The 14,632-nt window shown below is 37.7% G+C and overlaps 1 protein-coding gene across 30 annotated transcripts in view; it reads right to left on the reverse strand.

Annotated features, from left to right (window-relative positions):
- The window catches only part of SYNRG (synergin gamma), an 84,478-nt gene that overhangs the window by 27,130 nt on the left and 42,716 nt on the right, over positions 1-14,632 (reverse strand). For all 30 annotated transcript variants that reach the window (XR_011523468.1, XM_070562464.1, XM_070562460.1 and 27 more), the window contains 4 exons: positions 14,330-14,463; positions 9,614-9,732; positions 9,360-9,422; positions 4,581-5,528 (listed from right to left, as the gene is read on the reverse strand). Coding sequence is in view for 29 of the 30 variants with exons in the window: in XM_070562464.1 (XP_070418565.1) it covers positions 4,581-5,528; positions 9,360-9,422; positions 9,614-9,732; positions 14,330-14,463 (1,264 nt within the window). In the remaining variant the exon portion in view is untranslated. The remainder of the gene's footprint in view (positions 1-4,580; positions 5,529-9,359; positions 9,423-9,613; positions 9,733-14,329; positions 14,464-14,632) is intronic.

A 14,632-nucleotide genomic window follows, 5' to 3' on the forward strand; every position in this document is an offset into this window, starting at 1 on the left:
AGGAGGATCGGCAGCAGATGTTAGCTCAGGGCTAATCTTCCTCAAAAATAAATAAATAAATAAATAAAAGTTAAGACCTAACCATATCTTATTTTACTTGGCATCGGGGTAAACAAAACATGATATTTTTTGTTTGTTTGAACATATAGCATAGAGTTCTTCAAGTCTTTATTGCAAGTTTATACTACTCTTAAAATTTCCTAAAAAGTAATGTTACTATGGAAACATTAATTGCTCAATTTGTGAATGTGATTATGTTTTACACACAGTTATTTTACACATTACACACATTTTCTGCAGCCTGCTCAGATAAATGCATGAAGGAGTTAAAATAATGCAGTCCTAGAGGGACAACGTAGCATCAGATTCTCCCATTGACAAAGGAACCCCTTAGCCAAAGCCACGATAAGACAGGTCTTCTACATGGCACTAGAAAATCCCAAATAAAGGGCAGCTGGTATTAGCACTAGATGCAGGCTACACCAAGATCTTCTTCCAAATTAGTCAGCAGCACACATCATAATTAAAATGTAATATATTTACATAAGGTTTTTGAAACCAAGTGTTACTCAACTTTCTAAAGCAGAATGCTCTGGAAAACATGGTATTTTGAATGGCAGACCTTGCTTTTCTTGGAGTTAATCTAAACTACAATATGCAACTTTTTTCTTTCTCAAATGTCATACTTCAGATACCATGATTTCTCAGTAATCCTATTCAAAATCCTCATCCCCAATGGTTTAATTTCCTTTCTGCCTCAAATTTTAAAAAAGAACAAACAACTAAAGCCTCAAAATATAAGAAAAAAATTAAACCATGGAAACAACCCTTTTTTCCAAGGTTTTTATTGGTCTTGGGTTTCTGATCTGAAAAACAATAGTATTCCCAAGGCTTTTTGCTATTATTATACTCTAAAATGGAAAAAATATTTTCCAAATTTGGCCTACTCTTGTTGCTAACTTTTGTGGGTCTTTTTAGAATTGTTTTCTTAAAAATGAAAATGGCTTAAAGTTTACTTTGTCTGAGATATCCCCTAAAGTTGTTTTAAGAACTTGCTCTAAGGACTAAGTGAAAAAAGACCAAGGGTGGCTTCATAATACATTCTGAAGCTGGACAGATAACATGCTCTACATTTAGAGGATGGAGTGCCCAACTGCAAACTCAAATCAAATCAATCCTGAAGACTTCCTGGTACTAACACTGAACGCTTTCCATTACAGAGATTATCAATTTAAATTCAGTTTACAGTACTGTGCTCAGAAGTCCATCTCAATACCATTTGATGACTTATTTTAAGTTAAGTTTATAGATATCTAGTTATTAACAGAGGTCCCTCTTTTTCCAAGACTCAACTCTTAGGTCTTCCCCTCACTTCACTGTGTAACTCCTAGTGGAGACAGACTCTGCGATGTTTACTGAGCAATAAAATCTACTCAGGCGGGCCAGCCCGGTGGTGCAGCGGTTAAGTTCCCACGTTCCGCTTCGGCGGCCCGGGGTTCACCGGTTCGGATCCCAGGTGCACACATGGCCATGCTCATCAAGCCATGCTGTGGCAGGCGTCCCACATATAAAGTAGAGGAAGATGGGCACGGATGTTAGGTCAGGGCCAGGCTTCCTCAGCAAAAAGAGGAGGATTGTCGGCAGATATTAGCTCAGGGCTAATCTTCCTCAAAAAAAAAATAAAATAATTCCACTCAGTTTCTTCACCAAGAAAGGAGTAAATTTTCTATTACATAAAGTAGTGTAAGGTTTACACTTACTTTTTTAAACATTTATATTTTAATCTAGTACCATGTTAAAAAATTATACCAATGGAATTATAAGGGGAAGAGGCTAAAATGTACCAGTAATTTCTTAGGAAAAAGGCGTTTGAGAAAACGAAATAAACAAAAGGGAAAAACTCTCTCATCACAGGAGACACTAACTGCTTGAAAGTTGACAGGGACCAAGTGTTTCTTTGGTCTAACCATGAAAAAGCACAAATTACACACATCCCCACACTTTCAAAATATGCCAAAGAATTATTTATTAACATAGGACTTACAGATCACAAAAGAGAGTGGTACAGAAGAGCTGGAAAAGAAGTCATCAGAATAAGCATGCAGATCAGTATTTGCAGAGGAATATACCAAAGCAAGTTCGAAAAGGCACATTCACACAGAAAATGTCTAAATTGAAAAAAAGACATCAGAAAAGCAGCCAAAAGAAAATAATAATAAGGCGCTGATTAAAATACAAAGATTTTCAATGTCAAGAAGAGCTACTTTACAGGTAGGCAGGTAGCTACAGAAGTCGTGCTAACCCTTTGAGAGTGTCACAAATGAGGGCAAGCTCTTGCTGCCAACAAAACCAGATGATCTCAATGAGTGCACATCAAGATGCTTCTGTGCCGGCTAGACTAAATTTAGTGAGGGGACAAAAGCGGCCTAGTTGAAATTATACGCAGCAAGGGCTCAAAGGGTTAAATGTAATAATATGCAGAGAAATCAGGCAACGTTATTAGTATTATCTACCTTCCATACAAATAATTATAGCAAGAGTTAAAAGAGACAGTATCCCCTTCAGAGTTAAGTTAGGGTTTCTAAACAAGATTAAGGTCCAGAGACAGCAGTCTACCAGGTTTTCTTCTCTCTTCGTCAGCTCATTTCTTACTTCTCCAACAAGAAGTACCTTTAACCCTCAAACTAAGAGAGCAAGAGATACTGTGGTCACCATGAGGATAAAGGAAAACCACACTGCATTGAGCAGTCCCTGCCATTTATCCTCGACAATGCATTTCTGCCACAGGTTTGCCCAACAGTGGAGCTCACGAGTCAGACGGCAACCCCCTTTACCAACCGCTCTAAAGGGATACTGCTCCTTTCCCACAGGTTGACAGACCCACAGGAGGACACAACCTGCTGTTAAGCACATCCTCAAACTGAAGAGACTCGGCTTGAACATGAGATTCCAAGCTGCGAGTGTTCCAAAAATACATAAAAGAAGACGAGCACACAGGATTATCTTAACAGGTCAATCAGAACAAGCTCGGTCAAAACCCAGCCTCCCCTCCCCAAATAACACGGAAAAGAAAGACACCCCAAACCTGGATTAGACTCATCTCATAAAGACATCTAGCTTGGCACTGTGAAAGAATATAGATTCACTTTCAGAAAAATAGTTTCTAATTAGTAACTTCAGAGTCCAAAAGGCTAGTATACATGTTATGAGATTTTTAAATAAAAATCAAATATTGTTGTTCAGAAAACGGAGCACATTGCAACCAACTGCTCTGGCTCAAGCAGCTCATACAAAAAGGAGAAACAAAATGACTCTATCAAACAAACAGCAGCAAAAAAATAGGAAAACATCTGAGGAAAAGTACAAAAAAAGGAAGTAGCCAGGGGCATGCGGAGCTCTGCAGACAGCCCACTGCACTTGGAGAACGCCTCAGCAAGTGGCAACGGGGACACGGACAGACTCCGAGAACTAGCTCCTGATTCAGCACCCTGTTTAAGAAGACCTCCAACATTTCAATAGCCAAAGGATGAATGCAAATTTGTTTTCGGACTTACCAACTTGATATACACAAAAGCCGTACCACTTTACAATTTCTGCCTGAATCTGTAAACTTGGAAGTGTCTTATGTGTCCCTCTCTAGTTAGAAGACAACAACAAACCCTTCATATACATAACACATTTTCTAGAGTAATACAGTAATACTGAGATATTTCTTATTAAAGGCCACAAAATAGGTTTATCTTTCTATGTACGTATCAAAGGACAAAACAAAATAAAAACTAGGACACTTAGGAATCTAGTTTTTATGATAGGAAGTTGGACTAGAGAATAAACTGCTACATATAAATCCATACGGAATTTAAAGAGGGCCCCCTCATAACATGTTTTCAAACATTTTACGAGAAAGTTAGTAACTACCTTATTCTACCATTTACAGATTTCCTACAATTTAATACTTCTGGTAAGAGAGTTAACACTGAAAAGCGTACCTGATTCCACCAACAACTCATGCCCTGCTCCTTGCCAAACCCTGGATACAGGACATGCATGTACAAGCTCTTTCCCTCTTCTCTTGCAGGGACGTGGCAAACTGCAGTAAAACTGGCTAGACTTTTCACCTTCTTGGCCTAATAAGAGTCAGTCTCTGTAATCCAAACAAAATACTATACTGGCTACTGCCAAATACACCCAAGAGAAGAAAAAGGAGAGGGAAACGTTGACCTCACTCACAGAAATGGAGGAACAGTACTGACACTGCAAAAGTCTTCATAAAATTTCTGGCAATGTGGGGTTCCTTTAGCAGTGGATTTTTACGTGCCTCCAACACCAGCTTGGTGTTAGATTTCAAAAGTAAAAATATTTCAGCTCTCTAATCTAAGTTTCATAGTATTCATGGTATCCATATATCCAGGTATCCACAGAATCAAATTTAACACTGCTTTAGGGAGACTGGCAACGAAGAGGTTAACTATTAGAAATTCATAAAGGTTAAGAGCCAGAGCCTTACTCCTCTGTAAACTGATACCCAGAGAACCACCTTTGAAATCTACATCACCAGAGCAATCTCACCAATTCCTCACCTGCAGCAGGAGGATGCTGGCCACTAACTGTTGGTAAATCCAAAGAGCTATCAGACATGACATGCTTAAGATCTCCTCCCACATCAGCCAGTTTCATGTCAAACTGAACAGAGAGTGCATCTTCAGAGTCCTCCTTGCCAACGCTGCTGCCACCAATGGAAGGGAGATCCAAGGATTTCACCGAAGCAGAGTCTTCTTTGGTGTGTCTGAAAGCCACTGCTTTCTCTCCCAGGGATTTATCTGAGCTCATGGAAGAAAATTTACTGGAGTGGAAGTCAGCAAAATCATCGTCACTTTTTCCTGAAGGAGTGCTATCTTTCAGTTCTTCAACACCTAGTCCAGATCCTTCCAGAGAAAGTTGTTTGAAGACATCATATTTGGTAGACGCAACAGCTGAGTTTTGTCCACTCTTCACTGTGCTGCTTGAGCTGCTGGTTAGAGGAACAGGACCAGCTTCCTCTTTAAGGGCGTCATATTTGTCATCTGCCTTTTGCTCACATGAAATAGAGCTATTATTGAAAGCCATAAAATCTGCAAAGTCATCCTGCTCCCCAACAGACACTGGACTAGAATATTCCCCAAAAAGGTTGAATTCTCCAAAATCATCAGCTAAACTCGAAGCTTTAGTTGACGCCAGTACTGTCGTGGCTGCAGCAGACCCTGCCGGCTGTGGTCGTGTGGAAACAGATTTGGACGCACTAAATGCAGGTGAAAAAGACAACGGTTTCTCGCTGCTATAACTAACTGAGGAAAACATATCTAGGTCTGCTAAGTTCAGAGGGTTTTTCACGTGTGTTTGCTGTTTCTGTTGGAGAGCTCCTGAGGGGAAGGCTGCTGGAAACGTTTTGTCTTTCGTTGGTGGCTCTAGTGGTGATACACTATCGGCGGTTTTAAAGTCGGTGAAACCATCATCACTTCCTGCAGATCTGAATTCTGCAAAGTTTTCTCCTGAAAGAAAGAACACAGTCAAATAAATAAGAATGCTGAGCTGAAAACCACATGACGCACAGCATATAAAACTACAAGCATCTTTTATAGACTTTTCCCTCACTGGCTTGACATTATTTAACCACAGTTTAAACCTTACCAAATGTCCCTTTGGAAACGATGTATTGGTTTCCATATGGAAGGCCAGTGATATGGAAATAAATAAAAATCACACTGAGACAGTCTACCAGCATCATCTTCATTTGCTCATTTTAGTGTATGTCTCCTAGTACCAGATCCTTCAGTTGGCCAAAGTAGTGCTCTCAGGACTTTTTCCCGCTATGGCTCGTAGCCAAGCATACAACAGAATAAGAAATAGGGGCTGGTGGTTCCTGAGGAGAGGCATGTTAAAACAGTGGCTCTTTAGAGATAAAATGTGTCACACGGTGATCAACCAGGAAAAAAATATCACCAGTACCAATGAAGTATTATGAAGAATCCTGCATCTAAATCCTGCATCCTGCATTCATGTAGGATGCACAACCCTTTGGTCAACTAGGCACTTGAAGCATACATTAGATACTATGTGGTCTTGCTCAAGAGTACATGGAGGCATTAATTTGAAGGAACTTTGATGAAAATTTTTGAAAAGGTATCTACTTATTTGCAAAGCATCCTGGCTAAGGGCGCATCTTAAAGCAGCATCTCCCCATACTATCTCCAACAAACAACGTGAGGCTCACAGAAAAAAATCTGTGAGTAGTTGGTCTTTTCTTGAAATCATCCATCTCGCTGTACCAATGAACATTTATTGTTATTTATTAAAATTCAAAGGGATCTGAATAAATACCAACTCTATTATTAAAAATTTCAAAAGATGGGATTTAAAGTTTAGTTTATATTGCACTACTCTGAGAATGGTGTTACTGACAGAATTTTTTATTATTATTATTTTTTGGTTAGAGAAAATAGGTACTAATGTATCTCATAAATAATTAAAGACTCAGTTAAGATACTGAAAAAATTTGGACCAATGGTTCTTAATAGGGTTTCTATTCTTTATTATCACAGTGCTGTTATCATTCATAGGTATACGGTTAGAATGTAGATGATTTCAGTTTTCTACTGGTGTCCAAAGATCTTTCTCAAAATCCACTAGGTTATACCAGGTAATGAAAACCAGAGATAAACCAAGTATAAATATAGCTATACCAAGATCACTTATTATTTAAAAATATGAGAGTCATTTCTGGGGAGTTATAACTTAAAATACAAGCTTTAATTTCCTCATCCACTTTTTAAATTCTATTTTTCCCTAAAAATAAGATACAGAAGAATATGAACTATAAAAATGTATTTAAAACCAAAATTTAATTCTTACAATTAAAATAATACAGGCTTTAAATATATTTTGCTTGTAATATGATATATACTTTGATATATCATATAAAAAAAGCACAAAAACAATGGAAGCTGATTCTTCCTCCTAATCGGAGATACTTAATTCACCAGCATAATTAATCAACACAGAGAAATTTATTTAATATTAGGGAAATCTTAGAAACAGAGGAACAGCATTCAGAATCCTGTATTTTACGTTTTTGAGACATACCACTCACTAATAAAACTAAAGTCAATTTCACAAACTGACAGGAGAAGCAGATACAAAACTTTAAAAAATCGCCCTAGAATTTTAGGCAAGTATATCACTGATAATATCTGTATCATTTCTGTAAGTGAAAAGGTAATAAGCAGTCAATTTTGTCACAGCCTCGATTTTTGATGTGCTGCTTTGAAATAGCTGTGAAATTGACACGTTTTGCTTTGTTATTTTTAAAAAGAAATCACCACGGCAAATTAAACTTACTGGTGAATTATAAATGTTTCCATTAGAAATGTAAGCTGGGTAAAGGGTTAAAAAGAAATAAAAATGGGTGCACTTGCAAGTTCAAAAACAAAGGAACTTTTTGGGCAAATACATCAGCTGCAGTCATTGGAAGCTTACATATCAGAAGGCGCAGTAAGAATATGACTCCAGGGGTGGCCTTTCAGTTAACTTCCAAATCTTCCTAAGTTCCCCTCTCTAACTGCCACTCTGTAGGCCCTAAGAACATTTCAACAGAGATCACTTTTTGCTAAAACTTCAATAAGAAGTGTCACTTCTCTATACAGAACATTTTCCTCCCCTAATTTATGGTTTAAACTTTAAGGGGAGAAAAAAAGGAAATATTACTAAACTCTGTCATTTAGTAACCTAAGAAATCCACAGCTCTGAACACAATACTATAAGATTCTTCATAAATTCTAAGTTACTAACGTACTTTGATGGAGTCAAGCCAACGCATTTTTATTGACAGTAGAATAAAATATTCTCCTAAAATGAACAAAGTTGGCATCTCTACTTGGAAGGTCTTAGAGTTATAGTTAAGATAGGAATGAAAGCATGTAGGCAAAAATGCCAACAACAACCTGGGATTCTGTTAATAAACTACTGTAAAAGCAGGACTAAGACATATTACATTTTGGTGGCACCAGTGTCTTTCCCAGGAATAACATACATATCATACAATCATTAATAGCATACTACACAAAGAACCCTGACATTAAACCATGCTCTCTACTCCAAACTTGCCTTGGCCCAAGAGGTGATGAATGGATTGCTAGGAGTAAATGACAAGTTGACAAGCCCACAGTTCCTCTGGGTTTTTGCTTTTTTTTCCTTGAGGAAGATTAGCCCTGAGCTAACTACTGCCAATCCTCCTCTTTTTGTTGAGGAAGACTGGCCCTGAGCTAACATCCATGCCCATCTTCCTCTACTTTATATGTGGGACGCCTACCACAGCATGGCTTTTGCCAAATGGTGCCATGTGCGCACCTGGGATCCGAACCGGTGAACCCCGGGCCACCGAGAAGCGGAATGTGTGAATTTAACTGCTGTGCCACCGGGCTGGCCCCTGTGGTTTATCTTTGTACTGCCAGTGCCTAAAACAGGCACTGAGGAAGAAACAGTTATTACATCCTAAAGGCTTGAATGAAACACAAGGAAACATTTCTAGAACCTAAAAGCTGTGAGGGATTGGCTATTTTTAGAAGAGGTGGTTTTCCCTTCTTAGAGATGTTTAAGCAGTACATTTTCTACTTTATCACATTCCAAATTTGAGCATTTAGCCTACAAAGGTAGAATGTGCTACTGTCCCCAGGAAGAAATCCTCATTAGAGTATACAAATTTCATGTGCAGTTAAGCTTTTAAGGACATATTTGATGGATGAACTATCTAAACCCTACACATCAGGTTTATAGTAGGATTTAACCACAAACATCACTTTCTGTCTTTACATATATGGCTCTCAAATTATCATTCTGTATTCCCTTCCACTCTATTTAAGCCCTTCTATCAGAGATGGGAACCACATAGGACACAAACCCCTTGCTTCATCTTATTAAATTATAGCCAATTTTGAAAAGCTTGAAGAGTGAAAGACTGGTTGCTGCCTTTTGCAGAGTCCACAGATTGCTTCGCTGCCTACAGTTTAAGCCTTGTTGAACGTTAAAATAACTGGAAGCAATCGCAGCCTTCCATTTGCTACAGGAGTCTAACTTGGCTTCAAGGCTTCCAGTGAATGGGAATGCACTATCTTCAGAGGAAATTGCATCAATTTGGGGTTTGCCCTAAATTTCAGAAAATAATTTCCAATAACTGAACCACATTTTGCTTCCTTGGAATTTCCAGAGCCACACACAAACCTCATAGACACAATAAAATAATGCTCAGGAGTGTCACTGAAAGAACCATCAAGTCTCTTTTATTAAAAATTGAAATAATTTATCCATTTAAGGAATTGAGAACTTACCTAAAGATTTACTCTCTGCTGTCTGTTCGAGTTCTCTGAAAGCACTATACTTATCACCAGGCTCTAGGATGAAAAGACAGATACTCAGTTAAGGTTAGGAACCTTGAGAGCACAACTCAAGGTAGTAAGGCAGACCGCACCAACCAAACATCCTCAACATGTGCTATATGCATTTTACATATTTGCCATAGGAGGCCTCCACTGAAAACAAAGATTCACATTCACAGGTTCATGAATTTACAAACTGTTTTTACCTCCAAATGGAACACTATTTTCAGCGGACTTGTCAGCTGAAATTCCTTTAAACACAGCGTATTTATCCATGGAAGCTGATGCTTTAGCTCCAGGAAGTGGCATCAACAAAGAAGGGGCACTAAAAGAGAAAAAGAAATATTTCCTAATGACTAGAGCACTGAATCCTTCCCTTACCATCAAGTAGGAGCTTAGAATTAAAATGGCCAACAGGTACCTAGTTAAAATTCAGGGCTCCCTGCTTTAAAAGTTAGAAACTATATAAATGCCACAAATGACTAAAAATAACATCCTTTTTCTTAAAAAAGTATATTGAAACAATATCCAAGTAATAATTCTTTTCTTGATTATTTGAAGAGGGGTCAGATCCACAATGACCATCTAATCATCTCTTTAAACCATAAAAGCAATCGGAACGGCATTGGAAATAGGTTATTGTAGAATGATGACCTCCTGCCATCTGAACTTACGGTCCATAACACTGCAAAAGTGAACTGCTCCAAATATGCATCCTCGATATCGTAAAGTAAATGATGTTAACCATAATATAAATTATTCTCTAAAATGAGCTCAGAATGCAGAGGTGGAATAGTTAAGATAAAAATCTATTTATGAAATGTTGTTCAAGCCAAGATGTAAATGGTTCTTCTTTTGATCATATTGCATTGCTTACTGGCAGAAGTTCACACCTCTGATAAGCAGCAGTAGAGTTAATACAATGTGCATTTTTACAAGGATCACATCAGCGGTTCCAGAAGCTATCTTCGTAGCAAAACAACAATCACTTCAAAATTAGATAAAGATACTTTTGCCTGTGGACACATTTCTTGCTGGATGGAAAAATAATGTAATGAGTAGTATCTGTGTGGGTAATTCTTGGACGGCTTAAACACATACTATAAAAGCAGTGCCTTTTTTTTTTCTTATCAGACCCAGGCAGCTCCCTAGAAGAACAACTTTTACATATGAATGACTACATTCCACCACTAGTTTGTGTCATTCAATACCACACACATAAGTTATATAAATGGATTTCTATTTAATTCTTTGCCCTAGAGCAAAAATCTTTCCACAGTTATTTAAATCTTCTTATCAGTGGCCTACAAGCAAGGTAAAACCCCCAGCTCTTGCACATGCATGCTAATGGGGGTTCACAGCGCTTTAGGACTCAGTGCTGTCAAATGTTATAATTTCACATCACTACCAAACAGCTGCTACATTTTTGATCTCGCCAAATAGGTCATCATCTATATATTATAGGTGGAGTTTTTAAAGTTCCGTAAATAATTAAACTCATTGAACAGAATGGGGCATAGAATAAAGGTAACTAATGTCTTAAAAAAACCACAGAGTTGAAAGATCTATTTGTTTTTCATGACCCACCAACTTTCCTTTAAAGCCTATTGGTAAAATCTACTAAATGTGACATTTAACTGAATATTAGTTTTAAAACTATTTTCAGAATTGGGGGGAAAAGGAGGAGGATCTTCAGGGTAATGAACTACTGGTGATTGTCAACAAAATAAAATTCCATTAAAAAAAGCTATGACTCAGACTGTAATTTTATGCATATCACAAATGAATAATTCATTTCAGTTCTTTCTCCAAACTTATTATTTAAAAAAAAACTGTAATCACCATGAAAGTGTTTATGCCAGTTATATAAAGTAGTTATCTGTTCCAAACGTGAAAACAGTTATTTCTACTCTTTAATACTAATGAAAGGTACTCAGTGAGAGAGGTATATTGTTTAAGAACCTGCAATCTATTGAAAGATAAGACTTTAGAGAATTTGGCCACCTAAAAAAGTATTTCACTTTTTCTCTAGTGAATCCATTTATGTTTTACAATCACTTCATGAGCTGTGCTCACTCTGCTAAAGACACCCATTTAAAAAGCTAAATACAACAAACCAACTCAAAACCCTATCCCTCAGTCCTTCTTGAACCATTCCATCCTCAGTGCCCACGTCTGCTCTGTTTACTGCTTTAGCCTCCCACGTGCCCGGCACAGGCGAGTATTTTCTGAATGGATAAATGAATGATGCTGCTGTCTTCCACATCCCCTTTCATGCCAGCTCAAGTGCTCTCTCTCCTGTGACTTTGACATCCGTTCAATGCCAAGTCCAACCAATTTCTCAGATACACACTTTTCAGATTCTATAACTCTAAACCCAGAGTACCTCTCATCATCTCACAACAGGATTACCACGGCAGCTGAATTTAACCCCCCACACAGAAGCAAGAATCACTTTCATCATGCTTCTTCTTACTTCTAAAACGCTTTACAGATTACATCACAAATCAGAAGGCATCCCGCACTTGATGCCGCCCTTAACTAATGTCATTTTTTCACGGACTAACATTACTTCCCACTCCAGCCTACTTCTACCACCTTACTCGCCTTTTCATCTTCTCCGACAAATAATGCTCGTTTTCTGCTTAAAAATACTGCCCAAAGCCGTCTCACCTAGGCTTAGCTATTCACATTGTGATTTAACAAATATCCTTCTAATGTAAACTCACAGTATGGAATACAGATTATCATAAACTAGGGAATTCATCATACATGCACACACACACACATTTAAGGACCAATTCTGAGAGTTTTATCAGGTAATACAAATACCCAGATAAAACTAAGCTTCTTTAGATCAGGAGCTGTGTTTTTTGCTTCTGTACGTCTAGTGCTTACCCCAAGGTCTGGCATATAGCAGATGCTAAATAAAGGTTTCTGAATAAATAAACAATGAGCGTGGATTCTTAGACATGAGCAAAATATTTTCATGCTAGGAAAGCTATGGAAGTAGTCAAGTCAGAACTAAAAAAGAAAAATCTGCAAAGCATGGCTGTCTATGAAAGTAAACTATTATGTGGAGATAATGCCACACAAAATTGCTAACACCCCATATAGCTCAGGTCTCAACACCATCTTAAAACTTTCTATGCCCAAATTTTAATTTCATATACTGAGAGAGTTCTTCCCCAGAGGATGAATCACCAATTTGATAGATTCGGTTTCTAACCTTCCTACTACAATATATTTATCCAACAAACTTTTATTACTTATGTATCTTGGGCTAAGTACTACATTTATGGACATGAAAGACCGTCTTCAGGTACTTACAGCCGAGTGACGGAAACAGTCAGGTAAACCAGTAATTATAATCAGGGCACACACTCATGAGGTACCACGGCAGTAGAAAGGCAGAGGCCCTTAACTTGGAGGTGGGGCTGGTGGAGAGGGGTTAATAAAAACTTCCTATACTAAACCAATTTCGGAAACGGAACTAGACATAACATAGAGAGATTTCCAGATTGAAGAAAACAGAATGTAAGAGGCCAGAAGCTTGAAAGAGCAAGGTCAGTTTGGAGTCATTTTGGCATGGACAGAGCATAAGCTGTGAGGAAAGGGCAACAGTCGAGAGAGCAGGGAGGAGCGAGATCACACACGGCCTTTTTCCACGCCAAGCAGAGCCGACAGCTGATGGTGGTAAAGGAGAGAGGAGGGAGCCAAAAATAAATAACGTGTTTCTGACGTGTTGACTGGCTATGCTGATAAGATTCACCAAGGAAGGGAATGATGATTAAGAAATTTTTATTTAGCTTTGAGAGGAAAACAAATAATTTAATTTCACTCAGGTAATTTGAAATGCCTTGGGTTGTTCTGATATGTTCTAGATAGCAAAATATAAATTTTGTTCAAAAAAAGAGATGTGAGAAAGAAATATTACTATGTGTCTATCTGGTTAATAATGTGTGTGCTGGTGTAGTGGGCTTGGGAAATCCCAGAACTTTACGGTCACACTCCTCGTATGTTTCTTCTGGTGTCATTTACATGCGTCTGAAGTCTTCTTAAAATCAGGAGAATAATTCTTTCTCTAATTTGTAATTCTCTATAATGCCTCTCCCTTAGTTCTTGTTATAGCGTACATGCATGAAGTGTTGACTAAGAGAGAATCCATGGGTTAAAATGGAAAAGATGAAAGAAATTACACAAATAGGAACATAAGAGAAATGGAATATGTATCCTGACAAAAACAACTTCCGAAAAGAACCAAAGACATTCATATTGCTTACTCAAAGTTTTCTGTGGAAGAAGTATCTAAACACTTTAAAGAAATGACGGAAAGGTGTTGACAATACACTGAGTCAGTTTACTGTACCTAAAAGTTAAGCTAGTACAGGAAACATTAGAGAAATGTTTATGCAACTATCTCTGCGAACAAACAGAAATCTGAAGGCCTAAAAGCCAGTGATCTCAACTTAAACATAAGAAAGACATGAATAAATAATCAAATTTAGATTTCTGAGTTATGATTTCTATGGAAAATCAATAGGACATTCTATTGCAAAAGTATCAAATGATGCGTCCCTGCCTAAAAAAGCCTTTTCAACAGTTGAAGATCTGGATGTAATACAAGAATATGAAGTCATCACTACACAGGTGCACTTTGCTGTAACGAATCAAGTTTAGCACAGGCAAAAAAAAATACTGGCAAGCAGGTGTGTACTGGGAGGAAACGGTAGGAACTGAAGTTTAAGGTGGACAAAGGGGAGAGAAGTTTGAAGAGTAAAATTAAGAATAAAGATGAAATAATCAAGCAAAGCATGAGAGTAAGGAATCTGAATTCTCTTACTTATCCTGAGGCTTCTCATTGTTGATGCCTCTTTCTCAATTACTAAATACAATGTTAATTATATTCAGTTCTTTTCTACCTGGTTCCTTGCTGGGAACTACTTGTTTTTGAAGAAGCAGGCAACTCTTGGAAATCAGAGAATGAGTCATCCAGGGTTCCTGACTTAGAAGCATCTTGAAAATCCTGGAAATCATCATCTTCTGGTTTTACCACCTAGGTTTACAGAGGACATTTAAATAGAAAGCATCAAACTGATAAAAATAGTAAATAACAAGTCTCCAATTGTCAACCTCAAAGACTACATTTTAAATCTCCTCCTTTAGGTATGACTACCTAATTTTAGAAGCGAACTCTTTAGATATAACAACAACTGAAGTGCCTA

The sequence above is a fragment of the Equus przewalskii genome, chromosome 10 (assembly GCF_037783145.1).
Source record: "Equus przewalskii isolate Varuska chromosome 10, EquPr2, whole genome shotgun sequence".
NCBI classification, from domain to species: domain Eukaryota; kingdom Metazoa; phylum Chordata; class Mammalia; order Perissodactyla; family Equidae; genus Equus; species Equus przewalskii.